The following is a 23,660-nucleotide window of genomic DNA, read 5'->3' as shown; positions in this document are numbered from 1 at the left end:
GGCTTCAACCGAGGAAAACATTCTAACGGCCATAATAAAAAAATTTGGTTGGTTCTATAATATTTGCGGTTATAGGGAACAAACGAAAAATACGTCTCTTTATATAGTAGTGAGATATATTTTGTATATAATCATACTGATTCTTGAAAAATGGATGATAAACTTAAAATAACTGTTTAAAAACCGTCTTAATTGTGTTAGAAAAAAGATAATTTATGTAATACTTAGCTAATATCTTTTATTGAATATTTTTACGCATTTCAGATAGGCATAATAAAGTCCAAAAGGATCAGATAAAATTCCCAGGGTTTACATAAAATCAAACGGGAAGTTAAAACTAAGTTTTTTTTTGTCATTATGAAGAGAATTATTACACATCAAACTAATTGGCAAATGCGCCAAAATATAGTTTCTAATAATCGTTTTCCTTATTCCTTTCTCTATCTTTTTATTTCCGTTTTAACTTACCTTATAATTCGCTTATGCCGAATATTACAGTTTATGTATGAACATATTTTTTTTTAATTTTAAGAATAAACGAATTTATTCCAACAAATTTCATATTATGTAACTGGTTTATAAAAACTGTAATGGTTTTTTTTGCATTCGTAGTTTCCTGGCCGGAAGTATAAACTACATAATGTTGCTATTATTGCGCATTGGACATGCAACACCGTTATATCCGGTTTATTCTCACTATAAATAAATTATTCCAGTGTTCTATTTTACAAATAATTACATTAATTTTTTTTTTTTTTTTACCGTTGGGTAAATCTTATTTAAATGTTTATCTTAATTTAAATTATATTTTTAATATTAAGCTAATCCTGCATTAACTTGATCCAATTATATAACGAAATAATTATTATGATAAAAGTTAAATGTAATTCACACCGGTATCACGTACATGTAATTTGCATAATTTATTGTTTCCATGTTGTTACCAAGCGAGTAGAAGAATTGTAATATTATAAGAAATACTCGGGAGTAAAAAATAAACCGTTCATAAATGACTATGTAATATTAAAAACATTAATAAAAATCTAAGTAAAACGTAAAAATATTAAACTCTGAATCTAGAACAGAAGAGTACTTACTCAACTTTTACTTTCCTGGCATCATAGAGCTAAGAAAAGTATCAGTCAAAAATGGGGTACGAGTTTTTTGCATTCCTCGAAGTTTTATAACCCAGGGACCCCAAAGAAGAAAAAAAAGGTAAAGGGTAATGTTTGAACCACATATGTACGTAGATACGTATGTACGCAAATTTGAGTGTTTGAGGCCAAATAACTTTTGACTGGAAAAAGCGGTTTTGATCAAATTTGTTACAAACTCATGCGTACGAGGCAATTTCTTGGTAAAAATTTGAGGGAAAATGTTTGTCGAGGTATTTGCGTCGGTGGCATCCTGACAAGAATTCAAACTTATAACGACTGCGTTATCAAAGTTTAGCCGGTGTCAAAAACACCTCCGGTAAAGCCCATCGGGGCTAAGAACGGGGAAGGGTGGTTTGGCGACCGGAATAGTCATAAGGCGGGTGTCTTTTTTTTTTAGTTAATTAAAATGTTTGATGAAATTCCGTAAATAAATACGAGCAAAAAAAAAACTGAAAAATAAAATAAGACCCTCCCTTATTTTTTTATCGTAATTATAAAGCAAACTATTAAGATTCAAACTGATCAGTAAAGATATAAAATCATTAGTAAAGGCATTTATAATTTTATTTTTTATAGATTTATCTTACAAATCATAAGTGAATATTAATATTTATAAAATTACAAATATATATATAATAACAGAAAACTGAATTCGAAAAAATAGTTTAAACTTTCTAAATACGACTAAAGAGATGATAATAAAAAGATACTACGCGCGCGCGCAATCTCATACACACACAAAAAAGGTAACGTGTTTAACTAAGCATGGCAAAACTTTTTGTTTTACACAACGCTGAACATTTTATACACTGTGTAATAGATACTTAACATGAAATCGCAGTTAAATTGTTTGTCATAAGATACATTGTAATGAATTGTAATTTTCTCAATAGCACGAGCAAATGTATATTGAACAACTGTTAAACTGTATTTTATTTCTTGAATGAACTTTTTAACTTTCACCGTTGTCAGTCGATAGTTAAATCTAACGATAAGTAGGTGGATGGACGGTTGTTATACAGAAAGAAATACGTTGTAAATTGTATTTTAAAATACAATATAAATCGTTACAATAGGAAATAAAATACAAAAGGAAGTAATCAATTATTATAAAACCTTCCTATCAAAGAAGTACATTCATCCGTCACATAACACGTCATTTATTACAAAAAGAAAAAATCTATTCCCTGTAAAAAAAAAATTATACAAACAAAAACATTTATCGCTTCCTTAAATATAAGTTTACACTAAATTTATCCTTAATAAAGCGTAGACTAAATTCTGTGAAAAATCATTTAAAATCTGGTTTAGTGATGTAAAGATTATTATTCAAATCCAGATACTGGAATCAAGTTTTCACGTTAAAAAATATCCGACTAATTAAAAAAAAACTATTCTTTTAATCTTTTAACAAACTGTAATCATGTAGGACGTAAAAAAAGTTTATACAAGTAAAAAGAGTACTGCATACCCACTCCAGAACGTCAAACAAATCAATGCGTGAACGTATACCATAACGATGTAATTATTCCAAGCAGCAGGCTAAATATTAATAACATACATACAAAATCCCAGTACTGATGGAAATTTTCATATTTAGAAAAAATCAATTAAAAACAATACTTTTTTTTCTCTTAAATGGTTGTGTAACAAAAAATTACAGGGTTAAAGTAGGGATAGGTCTTTTACAGAGCAAATACATTTGGGTCAATAAAAAAACAATGGGAATTTATTTTACCGTACACTTTCCTTAGTACACCTGGCATGGGACGTTGTTGTTCCCGATAATGGTTATGCCATTTTAAGAGATGTCTAGTGTTTAATTAATTAAGTTGCTTACAACCTTCATTTACATAATTCTTAAATCCTGATGCATACCCACTCCTGAACGTCAAACAAATTAAATGCAAAACGTATTTGATATCAATGAGATTTTACTTAATCTAACATAGAGAATACATATCACTATTCCAAATACAATATGTAAAACAAATTGTTAGGGATGTAGGATGTAGGATATACCAAAATGAAACGACTAGCACTAGATAAGGAATCTTGGAGAGCTGCATCAAACCAGTTAAATGACAGAAGACAAAAAAAAAATTTCAAATACGTACATCCAAGCGTATACATTCAACATTATTATACGGTAATTACTAAATAATCAACAAATAAAATTGGATGCTTGCCTGAAGTTTCTGGAGCGCAGCAAAAATTGAAGCAGTATAATACAAAATGCATTGCATCACAACATATACTGGTACAATAATAATTTATTATTTTATACTTTGGCTTGATATTTTTTATGACTGTAATCCACGTAAAGCTTCTAAAATAAAACTGACATAAGTCACTGAAAATAATGATGTTCATTAAAGAAGCACTCTTTGAGATGTACAGCAATGGTGTCACTTATAAAACTGAATGTCACCTGTATTTTGACTCTGTCAAAAACAATACACATAGTTCGATAAAAAAGGCGATGGAAAATCATTTTACTGCGCACTTTCCTTAGTATGTCTGGTAGATGATGTTGTTTTTCATAATGGTTAAGCAATTTTAAGAAATTGGTGGTGTGTCATTTCCGGTTGCCAACAATCTTTATGGATATAGCACCAAAGAGGTACATTTATTTTTTAATATAGACCTTTGTTAATCAATTTACCAACTAAACTACATATGCTTTTGAGTGGAATCTTATTAACCATTTAAAGAATAGCTTGGCATCCTACTTCTTCAATGCTTTCTTTTTCTTTCTTTTTCCTTTTTAGTCTCCGGTAACTACCGTTTAGATAATTCTTCAGAGGATGAATGAGGATGATATGTATGAGTGTAAATGAAATGTAGTCTTGTACATTCTCAGTTCGACCATACCTGAGATGTGTGGTTAATTGAAACCCAACCACCAAAGAACACCGGTATCCACGATCTAGTATTCAAATCCGTATAAAAATAATTGGCTTTACTAGGACTTAAACGCTGTAACTCTCGACTTACAAATCAGCTAATTTGGGAAGACGCATTAACCACTAGACCAACCCAGTGGGTTTACTTCTTCAATGCTGCCTAGTCTTTTTATAATATCCAATAGTAATATAGGCGAGAATTAAACAGTCTTCAAATACATGATTCACAAATATATTTACTAAAAAATTAATACTCTGTAGACAATAAAACACATCTCTGAAATCACTGATTTTTTGTCAAGAGACATTGAAACTTTTACAATGCTTCCTCTTGACCTAAAATAAACTGAATCTCCCATTAATTCACTGTAAAATAATTCACATACGCTTCAATCAAAAGCATATAAGCAAAACAGAAAAATTATAACAAAACAGGTTAATAAATAGGATCAGAAGTCGCTCGACTCTCTTACATAGTCAAAAGACCACTTTCATTTCCTATGTTACAGTTATCTCAATCGTACACATATGTGTACGATTGAGATAACTTTCTCCACCACCAAAAGCGTATAAACAGAAAAATCTACGCAAAAAAATATACTAAATGTTGAATAATTTTTATTCTCTGCATCAAGACATAAAAAATTTGCTCACAACTAAACAGTTAGTTTTGTTCAGGTAAGTGTTCAACTGGTCCACCAAGCAAACAGCAAATACACAACAAAGACAACTATTTATATTTACTGTTGTATTAAGTTTCTTGCTAGCAATATATGAAAATACAAACTTGTAACTAAAACCAGAAGAATTTTTAGTAGATGATATTTTAAAATTCAAAACACACCTTAAGGAATATTTGATTCTTGAGTTAATTCTATTTGCTGTTTTAATATAACAAATAAATGTATTAACATACTTAATTTTTTTACAGGTCACTATGGATTGGAACAATAATACTGATGTTAATTATACAAATAGCATTGCAAGGTACAGTAGTTCCACCACCATGGGCAGACCCAAACCAAAATCCGTGTGCATCACAACCCGGAGGATGGCAATTACTTTACTGGCCCCCAGATCAAAAATGTTACAAAATATTTCAAAAAGTAAGTATATCAATATATTTTATGTTTTTTTTTTTTGTTATATATATATATAATATGTGTGAAAGTCATTTGAAATATATATATTTGAAAGTCATTTTAAAAAAATTAAGGTTCAAATACAGAGGTAGAAGAACGATTGCTAACATTTACAGGAACCTAACAGCAACAGTAATAATTGAAGAACATAAGAAAGTGAGTCCGACAAGGATATTCCCTATCCCCATTACTTTTTAATCTTTACATAGAACTAGCAGTTAATGATGTTAAAGAACAATTTAGATTCGGAGTAACAGTACAAGGTGAAAAGATAAAGATGCTACGATTTGCTGATGATATAGTAATTCTAGCCGAGAGTAAAAAGGATTTAGAAGAAACAATGAACGGCATAGATGAAGTCCTACGCAAGAACTATCGCATGAAAATAAACAAGGACAAAACAAAATTAATGAAATGTAGTAGAAATAACAAAAATGGACCACTGAATGTGAAAATAGAAGGAGAAAAGATTATGGAGGTAGAAGAATTTTGTTATTTGGAAAGTAGAATTACTAAAGATGGATGAAGCAGGAGCGATATAAAATGCTGAATAGCACAGGCGAAACGAGCCTTCAGTCAGAAATATAATTTGTTTACATCAAATATTAATTTAAATGTTAGGGAAAGATTTTTGAAAGTATATGTTTGAAGTGTCGTTTTATATGCAAGTGAAACTTGGACGATCAGAGTATCTGAGAAGAAAAGATTAGAAGCTTTTGAAATGCGGTGCTATAGGAGAATGTTAAATATCAGATGGGTGGATAAAGTGACAAATGAAGAGGTGTTGCGGCAAATAGACGAAGAAAGAAGCATTTGGAAAAATATAGCTAAAAGAAGAGACACAGGCTTATAGGCCACATATTAAAGCATCCTGGAATAGTCACTTTAATATTGGAGGGACAGGTAGAAGGAAAAAATTGTGTAAGCAGGCAACATTTGGAATATGTAAAACAAATTGTTAGGGATGTAGGAGGTATACCAAAATGAAACGACTAGCACTAGATAGGGAATCTTGGAGAGCTGCATCAAACCAGTCAAATGACTGAAGAAAAAAAATATTATGAAAGTCTGTTTGTTTGTATCAGCATCGCTCAAGGACTGTCCACTGGATCCTTTCAAATTCACAGGATACATTTGTTGTTACCCCAGGAAAAATTTTAAGCCATAGATTGAGTCTCTAGCTCCCAAAATAGGATTAATTAATGATAATTGTATTTATTAAAGAAAAAAAATTAATCCATTATTATATTTCTGTTACCATGGCAACTGAAATAAGTTTTGGAGTTTTCCTCATCAAATGTCTGTCTAACGAACAATGTGAAAGTCCAGGGAGTGGAGCCCTCTGGCTAGATTGGAATAATGGAGTACATGCAAGGGTCCACCAGCCTGCTCTACTATATCCAGCAGCGCTGGATATCAATAGTGATCATTTTGAAAATTTATTGATGAGATGCTAATCATATAATCAAATTTAATAATAGAAACAGATGAGCAATCCGTAAATTCCAATCTTAAAATTTTATACAGATTCAAAACAGAAACTCTTTGTATTCAAACTGAACAAAGTAGAGAAAATAACCTTTTTTTTTTTATTCAGTTTCCTTCTACTTCTTTTTACTACGGGCACAGGAACTATGTCCACATGAATTTGACGGTTTATAAAAATAAAAATGTCCGTCACATTTTAAAACAAATTGGATCACCTAGTAGATTATTTTTTACAGTATCATGCCGATTAATTCAAACAAAAATTTTATTTAATAAAAAATATACTCATAATACCTGTACAATTTGTGAATATCTAACTAATTAATATATCCTCCTTTATTCTTAATCACTTCAGGGGTACGATTTGACAACGATTCAACAAGTGTCTTTTTGATTTCTTTGTCATGAAACCATATCAATATTATTGCTTTAGTGAGCCAATTTTGATTGTACAATTCATTTTTGAGAGTCGTTTTTGACTATTGCCCAAAGAAGATTTTCAACTGGGTTTAAGATTGCAGAGTTGCCTGGCCACGAGAGCACTCTAGAGCAACTAGAGAACAGATGCTTTCTGCACCAGAAGTAGAACATTTTTTTGAACTTTTTAAATAAACATCTTCCAATTATGACTTATCAAGTTCCTTTCCATTTTTCTTTCATTAAACATAACTAACTATTCACTAATCTACCTCAGCATTTATTAACTAATTTTTCTATTATAAAAAATAACTAATTCTTCTCAAAATCCTCATTTTAACAATTTCCTATATTCATCTAGACATGTTAAACTACAGTATTAAATACATTCTCAGACATAAATCTTTCTTATCATGCAGATTTTTCTGGTTCCTCCTCCCAAGAAATTAATTAAAACACATGAAAAATTCCTTAATAACCACATTTGTTAAAAAATTAAAGATTATTTTATATTATTTCCTAACCACTTTTCTACATTAACATGTGCAATTAATAACAATATTAAGATTTTTTATCCAAAAAAAAACCTTACAAAAAAAATCCGATATGGACACCACACGAGTTTCTTGTACGCATATAAAATTATATACAGACATTTCTAAAAGTACATAAAATTTTATTTTATTAATAAATAAATAAATAAATTTTATTTCATTGAATTATTATTTATTTTTTTACAATCAGAGGTTAACAATTAATAATAAATCAATATATTTTAAAAAAAAAAGAAAGGAAATGAAGTCTGATTCAAACCAATGTGTGCCTTCCCCTTGTAAAATCTAAATATTTCGTTAAATTTTTATTTGGCTATAACTCTGAAACTAATGAAAATAAGTAGCACTTATGATATATAGCTGAAAAGCTCTCAACAGGGGCTTATTACTGCAGTAATAAAAAAAAGGTATTAAGAAAAAGTCCAAAATCCAAATATTTTTGGATTTCAGGCTTTTTTGGACACTTTTTGGTCCAGTCGATTGCAATCAAAAGGAGGGGTGCACAACTAGATGTTACAACAGTCCTAAATCCAAAATTTCAACATTCTACAGCCAATTGTTTTTTGAGTTACACATACGTACATATGTACAGGCGTCATGCTTGAAACTGGTCAAAATGGATTCAGGGATGACCAAAATGACTATCCCAAGGAAATTATATCCTTGTATGAAATACAAGGAATAATAATAATAAAAAAAAAACCTTTCTATTTTCTTTAAAACATTGGCCACTTTAAAATGTAATAGCGCTGAATAACTTTATTAAAGGGGAAAAGTATGGTGATCTTATCAAAAATGGGGTAACTGTTTTATAGGCAGATCTTGATAATTTGGAGTCCAACTAGTTCATCCAGACAAAAAAAAAAACATATTTATGTATATTTGGTGAGTACATATGTGTCACACTGCTCTTGGCCTTATATCTCTTGACTGACCAAACCAATTTTCTTTAAATATGGCTCAAATATTTCTATGTATGGGACATTGATCATATTAATTGTTTTCAAAATATTTTGAGGGGATATCACACAAAAACCAATTTCAATTTCCTTCAAAGGCATTTTAAAGAAAACTTTATTAAAGCAAATTCGTATATATATATATATATAAATAAATTTTCAAAAAATCAACCCCCCCTCCTCTTATGATTGAAATATATTTTTTTTTTCTCCATCTGTTTTTTTTCTTATTTTAATCTCTATTGAATGGGGAGTAAGATTTAGAGAAAACTTTACTTAAACAAATTTGTTAAGCTTAACCTATATATAAATATTTTTAGAATTTTTTTTCTAATTTACTCCTCCACCTCTGAAAAAAACTTACAAAATGGTTTTTCTTTTTGGCTACAATTCTTTACATTTTTTTTTTTTTTTAATAGCTAGGAATAATGCAATACTTTTACAGTTTTTAAATCTTGTTGGATATTACAAAATTAAGCTATATTGTACATCCTAATAGTTGAAAAACATCATTAAAAACAGTTCACATTTTTAAAAAAATATGTTTACAAATTTATTATACGTATGTGTATATTTATGAAAATACAGGGTGATTCAAAGAAACGGGAAATTTTGAAAGTTGTGTTGGTAGCCGTGGGCTACCACTTGATAAGTGGCGCCAGCCTCTCTAACCTAACCTGCCATTTAGTTGTCATAGATCCTTTGAACGTGCATTTGCTATCAAAGAGTTTTAAAAAAACAATGACAGTGTGGAGGGAGCGCATAGAGAATTTCGCCGTCATTTTAATCTGGGACGGCACGACCATGTTCCATCGGCACGTGCAATTAAAACATGGATATCTAATTTACAAGAAACTGGTTCGGCAATGAAAAAGAAACCTCCAGGCCGTGAGCGAACCGTCCGTACACCACAGAATGTTCAAGCTTTACAACATGCTGTCACACGAAGTCCACATCAACCCGTCGTCTCTTAGCATCTTTAAAATTGCATAGTTCAAGCGTTCGAAGAATGTTAGTTTTGTTTTATTACTGCAGTTATAAAAGAACTTTAAAAGTTATAAAAGAATTGCAAGGACTTGCAATTCCATCCGTACAAGTTGCAGATCGTCCAGGAACTGAAACCGAACGATGCAGTTGTGCGAGCACAATTCTGTAATGTAATACTTCAGAAGATAAATGATAACGAAGAGTTTGTTCACGAACTGTGGATGTCAGACGAAGCGTATTTCCATCCCAATGGATTTGTTAACAAGCAAAATTTCGGATACTGGGCACAAGAAAATCCTATGCAGCTACACCAGTATCCGTTGCACAGCCAGAAAGTGACCGTGTGGTGTGCTATGTCATCTTACGGTGTTATAAGCCCTTATTTTTTTGAGGATGACAACAGTCTTGCGATTACAGTGACGTCGGCTCGTTACGTAGCCGTGCTTGAAACCTTTGTTGTGGAACAACAAAAGAGATTTCCACCGATTCTTAACACAGCCTGATTTCAACAAGACGGAGCAACGTCACATACTGCATGAATATCGATGGCAGCTGTACGCCGATTGTTTGGACAACGTGTCATTTCACGAAATGGTGACATTAGATGGCCTCCCAGATCGCCTGATCTCTCAGCTTGCGATTACTTTTTGTGGGGTTACCTTAAAAGCAAAGTCTTCCACAGTAGACCTGCTACAACGGAAGAACTGAAGGCAAAGATCCGAGAAGCGATTGCGGAAATTCCAGTTGAGATTTTACGTCAAACCATGAACAATTTAACGAAGAGATTTCGTGAGTGTTTACGTAGAAGAGGAGGTCACCTGCAAGATGTCATCTTTAAAAAATGAACTAAAATGTATGTATCCTAAAATAGCAACATTTGTACAATTACATGAAATAAAATTCATTTTCTAAAAAAAATGTTTCATTAACGTTATTTAATTTTTTTAATTTCCTGTTTCTTTGAATCACTCTGTATAACATTATATGTTGGGGCTCCTTCAAAATGTCACAATAAGCTATCAGGATACAGAATAAGCTGTCATTTACTTAACTGTTTGTTAATAATAAGTACAAACAGTTTACTGGTATTTAGTAAATAAAAAATTTCAACATTTATAAAAAAATTAATTAATTACTCCTAAAAACAAAAAAAAAATTATTTAACCAAATGTAAAAACTATTAAAATTACGTACGCCTTACAACAATTCACCCACAACTATTACAGTATTAGTATTTTCAGAACATATTAGCAAACAATGTGTTAATTTTTTAGTTAATCAACAATTAAAATCAAATATATTGTTTAATATAATAAAAAACAGTTATGAAATAATAATCACGATTTCTTGAAATAAAAAACTATGCGCAATAAACAATTTTAATAAAATTTTTTTTATTATTTTTAAATAGGGATATCCATGTCCAGATAGCATGGAACTTACACCCGGATTAGACAGAATAGCTGAGTGCAGATGTCCCCCTAGCACGGCACAAAGCCCAAGAGATGCCCTTTGCCATTCATTATACCAAAAAGGACCATGTGGAGATAACGAATATTTTGCACCAGTACCAGAAAGTAACCCAACGTAAGTAATTAACATATATATGAATAGTACAGATAAAAATAACTTCAATGTAATATTTTTTTACAGATAAAAATACAGTAATAAAATGTGTCATAATATATAGAAATTTGGTTATGATTACATTTTAGAAGGAGACAGCAGTCCAGTTTCACTCACACTTCAGTTACTAGTTTGGTTTTTAAGCAAATCCCAGGCATGAAATAAAAGCTATCAAATGATGCAATGAATAAGGTTGCCAGTACAACAAGCTTCTACAAACAAATAACTATCTCATCCCCAGCTACTAGCAGATGAAATCAGGATACAACAACTGATTCAATTCTCATGATACATATCTAAGGAAAAGGGGACAAATTATAAGATAAAAGGGAGATTATAGAGAGAGGGTAATTGACCTAAAAACTGCTTTTCTCTCTCTCTCTCTCTATATATATATATATATATATATATATATGTGCACCCTTACACACACGCGCGCGCGCACAAACACAAATGAGAATTTACTCTATTTTTCATGATTCTATTTCATGATTCTCAAGTCCAATAAATTACAAAAATGGAAAGGAAACATTTGACACAATTATCATACGTTCTCATTATTATATAATATATACTACACCAGGTGATTCAAAAGGACCTCACAACTTTAAAAGCAAATAAAAATTTATTGAAATAACTTACAAATTACAGAAAAACGCAAGTCTCATTTCACAGAAAAACACTTCAAGTTTATCATCCAACATTCACTTTGGTTCTATATGGTATCCATTTTTAATACAACATACATCCCATCTTAAGTCAATTCATTCCAGACTGTAGCCAGCAAGTCTGAAGTTAATTCGAAGTTCTAGCTCAACAAGATTATCAGGAAAAGGTAATACATAAACTCAATCTTTAATGAAACCCTACAGAAAAAATTTAGCGGGATCAAATCTGGAGAGGGAGGTGGCAGTGTGAATGTACTTTACGACCAATCCACAAACCTGAGAATCAAGCATCAAGAAAATCTTGGCCTTCTAGGCAGTAGTGAGGTGATGCCCGACCACGTGATATTAATGGCATCCATCTTGGTTATTATCGTCAAACTGAGGAATTCAAAAATTTTGAACTATGTCCCGATAAATGATACTAATTACAACCGTAAATGAATAGTACAAATATAATAAATTGCCCATTCTTCTTCTTCAGGAGGCGGTTGCCTCCTGGAAGAAGAATGGGCCATACTGTCTTTGCTTAGGGAACAAAAATACTGACATTAGGAATATCACAAATGTGCTGCAAAGTTTCACGAGGGTTTTCGCTTCATGGGTGTTCACCTTCCCACTGATGTGAAACGTCGAATCATTACTAAAAATTACATTGTCTAAAAATATATCGTCTGCAATTCTATCCATCACTTCCATACAAAACTGCAGCAAAGCAATTTTTTTGCCATCTGTAATGTTTAAACCACAGTTAGTTTATATGGCTTCAAGTGAATTGTTTATGTAATACATGCCAAACAGTCGTTTGTGGAATGCCAGTCTCACATGGTACGTCGAGTTGATTTCTTCAAACTATATGCAAAGCTTTCTCAGAGATGTTCCACAGCAGCTTCAGGGAAGCTTGGGCATCCTGAATTTTATATGTTTAACAGAACAACCTGCCTCAATGAAGGTTTGGTGCCTAGAGTAAATTGTATACCTACTAGGAGGCTCCCTAGTGTACTCTATAAAAATTACATTGAACTCTAGTTGATGACTGCAAATCGTGAAACCAAAACACACAGAACACATTCTGCCCCAGTAAATGCATCCATTTTTATCATCACTGGTAACAGTGCTGGTGGCTGAATCCAACACTAATGAACAACGCAATCCAAACTTTATGTGTTTTGCAGTGAAATGAGACCTCAACCGAATCTGTTACTTATCTCCATAAATTTTTACACCTTTTACAGTTGTGAAGTCTTTTTTGAATCACCCAGTACTAAAGCTGCTGGAAAAGTACAAAATTTAATGAAATTAAATAAATTCTGTACTACCACTCTACATTCTATTCACTAAAAGCAACTCTACGCAAGAAGTTTTAAAAAAGAAAGGATATTACAATTGTAACAATTTGTTTATTAAATTTCATTTCACACCTAGAATATTAACCAATTTCTAAGCTTGGGATAATTGTTAAATTAATATTTATGATACCACATACAAATGTGTACATGTGAAGTCCCAACAATATTAGGTGTAATGACCTGGAATGAGTCACATGTTACTAACAAAAATGACAAAACTATCCTTAAAATAACAAGCAGTCCATGCTTATAAAAAAAGGAATCCAGAATGAATTATAAAAAAGTAATTTATTTGTATAAAAAGTTACAAATTCACTTAAATCAAATGAGACAAAAAAATCAATTTTATATTAAACAGCATTATATTACAGCATTATACTCTGGCATACGAGAAAGAACCTATGTTTAATAAGTCACCAAACAATGTCAAATATCTTTCATGAAAGTAATTTAAAAGGAAATTTTTTTTACAGATAAATATATTTCTCTGTTGATTAGTTTTTAAATAACACCAATAAAATAATCTAACTTTCATTTAAATTGTACAAACTTAAACACTTAGCCTTTGCATAGAACTTCATTCTATGCAGAGTTTATTACTTTCACAAAATTGAATTAATAATTTTTTTATTCATAATTTTTTATTGGAATGCTGCTTTGATCGCAGTTTTACCACAATTTCTAGGAATCCTTCTATGGAATTACTTCTAGTAATTTATTTTTTATCACTGTAATAATAAATTTAAATATCTTATGTTTTAATGTATAATTATGCTCGATCCAAATAAAATATTTATTTATAATTATTTTAATTTACAGTAAAGGTAGTCAAAGACAAAGATGGGGAGTTTGCTTACAAATTGAGAAATGTGCTAATAACGAAGAAGTATTCTGGCCAAATGATGGACGTTGTTATACACCATATACAAGAGGGCCATGTCCTGAAGGTCAATTATTATCACCGATGAGTAATAATTTAGCAGACTGTAAATGCCAACGTAATTCAAGACTGGCTAAATATTATTGGGAATCGGGTGGAACATGTCATGAACATTATACGGCTGGTCCGTGTCAAGAAACTGGGATGTTATTCTTGCCGAATGGAAAGTGTGGTTGCCATTCTGGATTACAACAATTCCATCCAGATACTGCTATGTGTTATCAATTAGGTAAGTGAAAAATAATGAAGGCTAGCATTTCCATTTTCTCTCTCAATCTCTCTTTTTTGAACTACCCTCCTACTCCAAAGAGAAACATGAATTAAGATTAATCATTAAAATTTTTGAAATAAAATGACTAAAGTTATTTATATATATATATATATATATATATATATATGCACTAAACCAGATTTTAATGAATTTGATAGCAAAGTAATTATACAACGTTATTATTTTAAAAAGATAAAATTATTTTAAAAAGGTAAAAGCTTTCAAGTAAAGAAAAGTATTTAAAAAGATATGATATTGAATAATTTTTAACAAGACAACATATTTTTGTTTTCATTCGTTAATAAATATAAATAAAACACCACTTTTTTGTTAATTATTTTCTCATGTTATTTTATAAATATCTTTACATATAAATGAGTTTTTTGTGTTTAGATTTTAAGTACATTGTACATTCATCCATTAATTTACCAATTTACTAAATTTCTAAATGACTTGTCCAATTGTCATAAAATTTCATTCACATATCTAATCAATTTTAAAGGTTTATATAAAATGTATAACATTTTTATTTAAAAAAAAATATATCTGTGAGTTTGTCTGCTTGTTTATTATACATAGATATTTGCTAAAAATTCAAAATTGGTGGACCTGTCTAAGTGATTCATTTACCACTGTTTTTATTTTTATTTTTAGAAGATATGAAGGATAAAGTTATCTAAATATTTCCATTATTGGGTAGTGTAACCAAAAGAAAACAATAAGTTATCAGTTTAAATAGTAAACTATGATGTTACTTTCTTATTCTGTACAAGTTAGAAATTTTGTTCCAACAAATGAAATGTAGAAAACAAAAAAAATTGTTTATTTTTTATTTTATTTTTTTTAATGAAAATCAGGTTAACTGTCTTCAAATAAATTTATAACAGTGTAATTTTTTTAAGATGTAACATAAATACTGAAATCTACATAATATACTTTGTTTTGTTTTTTTTTTTTATTGGTAGAAATTTAATAATAGATATTCAAGAAAAGTATTATATGTCATTTTTATTTAAATAATCACTTTAAATAATTTTTTAGCTGTTATATTGGTTTTTAAAGAACAATGGACCAATTTTCAATAAAGGTTTAATGAAATAGTTTTTCAAAAATCACTTATCATAACTCTTCATAGACAGCTCATTAATTATATTTAATTGAATATTTTTAAGCTATAAATGTAATTACTGCACAAAAAACAACACTTTTTTTTAAATTTATCTATTAAGGTTTAAAATACACTTTTACAAAATACATTTGTTTAAACAATAATTTTTATTATAGATAAAACAAAATAAAAATTATTTTTCTATGAAAAAAATCAAAATTCTTAGTAAAAAATGTTGGGTCCCAGTTGAGTCCCTTGATCAATGATGTTTTTTTCACCAGAATTTATATTGTATAATTTGCTTAAAAAAAGGGATTTTATTTTATTACCTTGCTCTACAGTTTTCTCATATAGAGTAATATTTTTAATAATAGCCACAACTTGAAAAAATTCAAAATCTTTTTTACATTCTTAAGTTGAATCCAATGGGATCCTATTTTTTTATAAAATATTCCCATTTATTGATAATAATACTAGATACAGTTGGATTTTCAATCTTTAAAATTAAAGTTTAAAAAATTGTTATTTTAAGCTCAGGCCCATTTAGCCCGCTTGTTTATCAGGGTTTAAAAGTTAATTAAAGTAATTATTTACTCGAATAAGTTGTCCTGATTTGATGCAATGTTATTTAATAAGAGTAAAACAAATTATAATTCACTAAAAAGAAGTACGGGTACCATAATGCCCTGATGGGTAAAAAATTAGGCCAAAGTTGAGGTGTATAGTAAATATTTGTTCCAAACTTTAACTTTTTTAGTCAGCTATGAGGGAAAAATAGTTTTTGAAAGAATGTTGAATGAATATCCCCATATCATCACCCTAAATCTGCTAGACTCAAAATTTAGGTAATTTAAATCTCAAATCTCATCAAAATTTTATCATATCTCAAATTTTATATTTATTTTTATTTTAATATCATGTCTCAATTTTCTACAACCAGTATACAAGAAGTCAAAAATTCAAAATGGCGAAACTACTAATTTTATAAAAAATTTATTGCAATGAAAAATTTAATGACAATAAATTTTTAAATTTTTTTATGTATATAAAAAACTTTTGAGCCATTTTCAAAAAACTTATGTTGAGTAAGACCAGGGATATTAGTCAAAATACAGGCAAATACACATACGAGTACGTATCAGAAAATTTTATATCTTCTTTTTGCTTTTTTTTGGACTAGGGATTTCTAAACAGCAACCTTTGAAAAAACCCTGATACCAAAGATTTTGGTGATCATTATACTTTTCCTTCATAGCTACGTTGCTGCAATAGTAATTTTCTCTAGCCTATTGCAATAGGCTTGCCTATTAAATCTATAAAAGTAGATTTATTTTCATCAAATGTGATTATTTGTGACGTATATATGCAAATTTTCATAACTTGAAAATAATTTTTATAAACAAAATAAACTTTTTTTCAATAATAAAATACTTTTTAATGCATAAAAAATAACTTTATTTTAAAAACTGTTACCTAAAAACAAAAATAACTTATAAAAAAATATAAAAAAGTTTTTTACATAAAATTTATCACATGGAATAAAACATAGACGACAGAAACGTACAATTTTTAAAAATAACAAATAAACATTTATTGGTAGTCAAAATTTTCATAACTAGATTTTTGTTCTAAAGGAAACAAATATCTGAAAAATAAAAATGAAAAGAAAAGTCTAAAAATGAATAAATTAATAGTATTAATTTAAAAAAAAAAGATACTTAATTATTTTAAATATAATAGAAATAATAATAATAAACAAAAAAAAAATGATTACATTAATTCTTTTCTTTATAATTTATTCAACTGTATTTAATCATAATTATAAAATAACAGCCCGAAAAAAAAAGTATAAACTTCAGTAATATATCTAAATTTTCAATTTCCTGTCTATTTTCTGTGTCAATTTCAAAATAAGCACTTCTAGATATCAAAGAAATATGTAACTAGGAAAGCTTACCAATCTTGTTTAAAACAGCAAAACCCAAATGACACAAATTCAAAACCTTTAACCTGAACAGTACAACAGATCCAAAAAATTTAACCCAAACAAGTGTTTTCATAAAATATGATGAAATTTTTAATTGAGTCTGAAAAATGCCTTATTTTTCACATCCTACTTTTTTTATAAAATTTAAATAGTTACTGAATAATACTTTCAACAGACTTAAAAAAAAAAGGTTCAATTAAACATTTACCTTTTTTCTATGCATATTATGGTATTACTCTTTGCAAAGTGATTATTTTAATGATTTGAATGATTCATTTTTTGTCATAATCATTCCCTGATTACTGAATTGTTTATAATATAATTATATAAACAACAGCTTGATGTTTTTCTGATACTAAAAGTATTTTCACATGAAAATTTAGGAAATTATACAAAAAATTTAGGATCCAAATTAATACACATTAAATAAAGTAATTAAACAAAAACATTCTTTAAAAACAAAATATTATAAAATAGCTTTTTTATAAACGGCGAGGCCGTTTATATTAAATCTTAAAAACAATAGGACAATATTTTAATTTCTGTATCAAAATTGCCTGAAAAATTTCATAATGGTTTATTAGTTTTTTTTTTTGTTTTTTTAATTACAGAATGAAATAATGCTTTTATTGCTGGCATTATGAAAAAAAATATTAGGCACATATTTTTTTTTTTTAAGTGTTTTGCATTACATGCATTACTAGTTACATAAAGACACTTCTCTGCCTGAAATAACTTGCAAAATGTTATCCTCATAAAATATCTATTGACAGCAGCGTAAATCACTACTGCACTTCCTATTTGATACTGTCATAACAAATCCAGCAGTTTCTTACTTTACGTTACTCCCCTTTCTCAGCTTTTTTTTTATCAATTCCTTTACTTTAGCACTTATTGCTGAAATTGTGCTAGAAATTAAAACAATCTCAAGGTAAATTTTTAATTTTAATCATGAAGCAAAAAAAACAAAAACCAAAAATGGACATAACACTATATAATTATATAATATTAGTATTTCTAATCGATGAAAAAAAAAATTATGAACCGACAAGAAAATTTCAATCATATTTTTTATTTTACATAATAATATCACTGTAATATATTATTTCTACTTCCTTGTACAAAATAAAGGAAGTACTGTAATTGCAAAAAATTTTTTTTAGATTTCAACGAAAATACTCATTTTGACCATCTCTTAATCCATTTTGACTAGTTTCGGCGTGATGTCTGTACGTACAAAAGTACATATATCTCGCATAACTCAAAAGCGATCAGCCACAGAATGCTGTGAAATTTTGGATTTATGACTGTTGTAACATCTAGTTGTGCACCCTCCCCCTTTTGGTTCCAGAGTTATAGCCAAATAAAATCTTTAATTAATAAAATAATTAATAAAATATTTTGGATCTTACAAGGGGAAGCACATTGGTTCAAATCCGACTTCATACACATATATTTTATTAGTAATTATATATATTTTATACATATCGATTTATTATTAATTAACCTCTTAATGTTAAAAAAAGTTTTACAATAAATAATAATTAAATAATAACAATAAAAATTTTTTAAAAATCATAAGTTATTAGTGAAATAAAATTTTATATACTTTTCATTTTAATTCAAAAACTTTTACAGAGGTTAATAATTATTAATAAATCACACTATATTTATAAAAAAAAAATATATATATATATGTATATGAAGTCGGATTCAAATCAATGTGGTGTTCATGGTTTCAGATCTGACACATTTTCACTTAACACCATGTAACTACTTGAGCAACGTGAAACAAAATTAATATATAAACTAATATAAAATGTTAATACGGACACCAAAAAGAAATGTGATACACAATGCAATTGTGTAACTGTCCACTTTATTAAAGAATTGGAGGATCATATCTAACTTTCAAATGAAATAAGTTTAAATGAAGTGCAGCAAAAAATGTGTATATGTAATTTAATAGGCATACAAGGAAATCACGTGGTATTTATTGTAATGACAGTTTAACAATTATTAATAAATCAATATATTTTAATTTAAAAAAACATAAAATAAACTAATTAAAAAAATAAGTAAATGAAATTTGATTCGAACTGATGTTCCTTCCCTTGTAAGATCCAAATATTTCATTCATTAATATTTTATTTGGCTATAACTCTGAAACCAATGAAAATAAGTACCACTTATCATATATTGTTGAAAAGCTCTCAATGAGGGCTTATTACCGCACTTACGAAAAGTCCAACATCCAAATTTTTTTGGTCTTTTTTGGACACTTTTGGTTCAGTCAATTGCAATCAAAAGAGGGGAGGGGTACACAACTAGATGTTACAACAGTCCTAAATCCAAAATTTCAATACCCTACGGCTAATCATTTTTTTAATTATGTGAGATACATACATATGTACAGACATCATACCAAAACTAGTCAAAATGGATTCAGGGACGGTCAAAATGGATATTTCTGTTGAAATCTGAAAACCAAAATTTCTCTCGATCACAATACTTCCTTTACTTCGTACAAAAAAGTAAAAATAGATCAGTGTAAATTTTTAAAATTTATTGCACTATTTTACAGGTACAGTAGGTCCTTGTTTACCAGGACATCAATTTATAGTAACACCAACGAGATCTAATAATACAAATAGTTTAGATGAACCGATTTATGCACGTTGTACGTGCAAAGAAGGTCATGTAAGATGGACTGGAGATGGTATATGCTATAGGCCGTACACAAGAGGTCCATGTCAACCTGGATTCATGTATAGCGCTAATAAAACTGTAAGTATAAGATTTAAATTTCATCAGCTGTAACTAATTACAACTATTTTAATATCAATATATTTAAAAATCAAAGCCATTCTTTCCTGTTAACTGTTATGGAAATTAGATGATATTAGATGTTATGGATATTAGATGATAGCAGTATTTGTCACAAAATAGAAAAGTGTTTTTGAAGAAGTTATATCTTACACAAACCAACTAATAGAAAAAAATAAGTGTAATACTGTAATAAACCTTTTCTTTTATGCACTGTTCTCGAGTGTTTCTATTTATTTGAAGAAAACCAAAAGGAATAATAAAAAATTACATATAAAAAGCAACCTGTTTTTCAAAAGTGCAATTTTAACACCCACAATATTGTTACTAGATTGTATAACAAAGAACTATATATTGGTTCACAAAATTTTTCCCCACAAAACAAAGTAAATAGTCTACAATAGTGCGACTACATTACATAAATGTCAATTCAATGAATAGTGTAACAGAAAATAGGCTATAAAGGACAGATTACAATGTCTTGTCAGAAAACAGTACAATCGCTTCACATAAGGATGGAGCACTAATCAGGCACCGCACTTGCCAGTACTTCTGTTATATGAAACAACACTATGTTGTATAACACTATGAAACAACTGCATTCTTCTCTAACAGAAAGCCAAGATCACCAATTACTACAATAAAAATTCTTTTCCCCTTCACAACCATTTTCCATCATTATTAATTAAAAACCACTATAAAGTATTACTTCAGAGGATGATAAGTATGAATGTAAATGAAGTGTAGTCTTGTACAGTCTCAGATCGACCATTCCTGAGATGTGTGGTTAATTGAAACCCAACCACCAAAGGACACCGGTATCCATGATCTAGTATTAAAATCCATATAAAAGTAACTGCCTTTACTAGGATTTGAACCTTAGAACTTTCAACTTCGAAATCAGCTGATATGCAGTAACGAGTTAACCACTAGACCAGCCCAGTGGGCTACTTTGAAGGGACTGACTTTGTGGGCTACTTTGATACACCACTATTCTAAGCTCAATAAAAAAGGCATAAGGACAATCACTTTATTCTTCCATACTGATATGAGATTAGTTATTCTTGAAAACGATTATGTTGATTTTAGGAGCGACTTGTGACTCATGTTAGGATACCTACACACAGTGCTGTAGAAGTTGCGTTAGGTTTTACTAAAATGTGTAAGAAAACTGAAAGCGACATTTGATTTGCCATCTATGTTGCTTCAAAATCCATTTGAATTAAAATCCTATCAGTTCCCATTTTCAAAATATGAAAAAACGTTATTCATATTTTATTACTTAAAGTTGGACAAGCGAATGGAAATGCGCATGACTTTGATTTTTTTAAAATCGATCCTTTACTGACTGATTTTATTTCTGTTAATCTTTATATAAATATGAATTATAAGATTTATTGTCAATATGACTACATACGAGTATAATAATTTATCTTACTAATAAATATAATTATTTGTTTTTTATATTATCTAATAAATTATTCCATGCCCAAACAGTAATTTTTTTTTTATTTCCATGCCTCTGTTCAGTAAAATTATGATTTTACAACTATAAAAAAAGCAAAGAAATAATGAGTAATTAAATAAAAATAACAGAAATAAATTATTTATTTGTACCATAATATATAAACACATGCAATAAAAACAAAGGTTTATTTAGATACGCTGTGAAGAAAACTTAACCACAGCTTTTTTTTAATTGATACGATTTAATACATACATTGAATGTCGTTTTCAATTTTCTTCCACATTTTAGTTGGACCTATTGCAATTTCTAGAGTACCATGTCTATATTACTATGGTTAAGGCAGTTAACGTTCATGCAATATGTTACAGTAATACTTTCATGTATTAACACAAAATGAACTTAATTAAAAAAAATAAATAATTGTGATACAACAGTACATTTAGAACAAGCAAAAACAAAGGACAAATAAATTATGTACTACGTAGATATTTCCAAAATGTTTATTTGACAGAAGGTGATGATGAAATAACAGTTTTGCAGTAACTTAAAACATGTGTTTTTTTGCAAAATCTGTTTTTCATAAAAAATTGCAAGTCACTGAATTTGTATGTTTAATTAATAACTAAATACCATTGAATATTAATTTTTAATATTGTGATAAGCAACAATCATAAGTAATTTTAAATTCCAGACACGAGTGATTAATAGTATGTTTACAGCCTCTTATAGATAAGTATGATAAGTCCTAACTGGTATAGAGAAAAATTCCTATAAGAATCAAATTTTATTTAATACACCTATCCTCTAAGTGATCTTCAATGATGTAGGCATATTATTCTTTGCTTGCGCCATTTTTCTTTATTATTTAAGGAAAAAAGTAAAATTTTCATTAACCATAACAAAGTTACTTAAAACCAGAATGATATAACATTACCAAGAAAAACAACATGAATGCCTACGTTATTTATCTACGATTAAAAAATGTAAAATTCTATATACTTTGTCAATAATAAAGCAATGAATAAAAATTATTTATAAAAAACTTCCCTCTTGGAGTAAGAAGTAAATAATTATTTTATAAACAAAAATACCAATGAAGATTAAAAAGAATAACATAAATCTGAAAATTCAGTTAATAAAAGTTATGAAATATATTTAACATAATTTGTAAAATTCTTTCAGGAACATGGTAAAAATATGGCAGTAGGCTGTATTCCAGTACCGTGCCCTCCAGGACGATTATATTTTCCTGGAAGAGGCTGTTTTCGTGTTGGAACACAAGGACCTTGTCTGCCTGGTCAAGTAGTCTTATTTCAGGAATCAGTTAAGACATCAGTAGAAGGTATATCATATAAAGGAATGTGTGGATGTCCAAGTATTGTCAATAATAATCATAATAACAACGATGAACCTGAGTAAGTAATTTACATTCTCTCTCTTCTCTTTTCCTGAGAAATATATACTCATAAATAATAATAAAAAGGTGCCTTTTTTTGTTACAAATTAATATTTAAATTTATTTAAAACACAACAAACTTTTTGAACTTTTAATCCCCTTCTTCGACACTAGATGACATTTCTACTTTTGTTGTCAAACAGTACGATACACATATCTTTCAATTTTTATTCCATCCTATTTTAGCTCTAAATTTCATACTAAACCAACATTCATTATAAGAGGTTCTTCAATAGTTCATTCACTGCTTTAAGAATAGCAGTAGTAGTCAATAAACAGCTACTGTTTTATATGTTCATATGCTAGTTCTCATAACCTAGACTACTTGCATCCGGTTATGTTAATACTTTTCAT

General features: G+C 28.9%; 2 protein-coding genes across 3 annotated transcripts in view; one reads left to right on the top strand and one right to left on the bottom strand.

Moving 5' to 3' along the window:
* Positions 1-23,660, bottom strand: part of LOC142332354 (uncharacterized) — a 195,975-nt gene that overhangs the window by 93,660 nt on the left and 78,655 nt on the right. The gene's annotated exons all lie outside the window — the stretch shown is intronic.
* LOC142332422 (uncharacterized) overlaps positions 1-23,660 on the top strand; it is a 53,544-nt gene that overhangs the window by 24,820 nt on the left and 5,064 nt on the right. Inside the window, exons 2-6 of the mRNA XM_075378866.1 lie at positions 4,995-5,169; positions 11,022-11,197; positions 14,070-14,419; positions 20,141-20,343; positions 23,033-23,265. Of these exons, the coding sequence (XP_075234981.1) occupies positions 4,995-5,169; positions 11,022-11,197; positions 14,070-14,419; positions 20,141-20,343; positions 23,033-23,265 (1,137 nt within the window). The remainder of the gene's footprint in view (positions 1-4,994; positions 5,170-11,021; positions 11,198-14,069; positions 14,420-20,140; positions 20,344-23,032; positions 23,266-23,660) is intronic.

Source organism: Lycorma delicatula, chromosome 11, assembly GCF_047948215.1.
Source record: "Lycorma delicatula isolate Av1 chromosome 11, ASM4794821v1, whole genome shotgun sequence".
NCBI classification, from domain to species: domain Eukaryota; kingdom Metazoa; phylum Arthropoda; class Insecta; order Hemiptera; family Fulgoridae; genus Lycorma; species Lycorma delicatula.
This window is presented reverse-complemented; position numbering and strand designations above follow the sequence as displayed.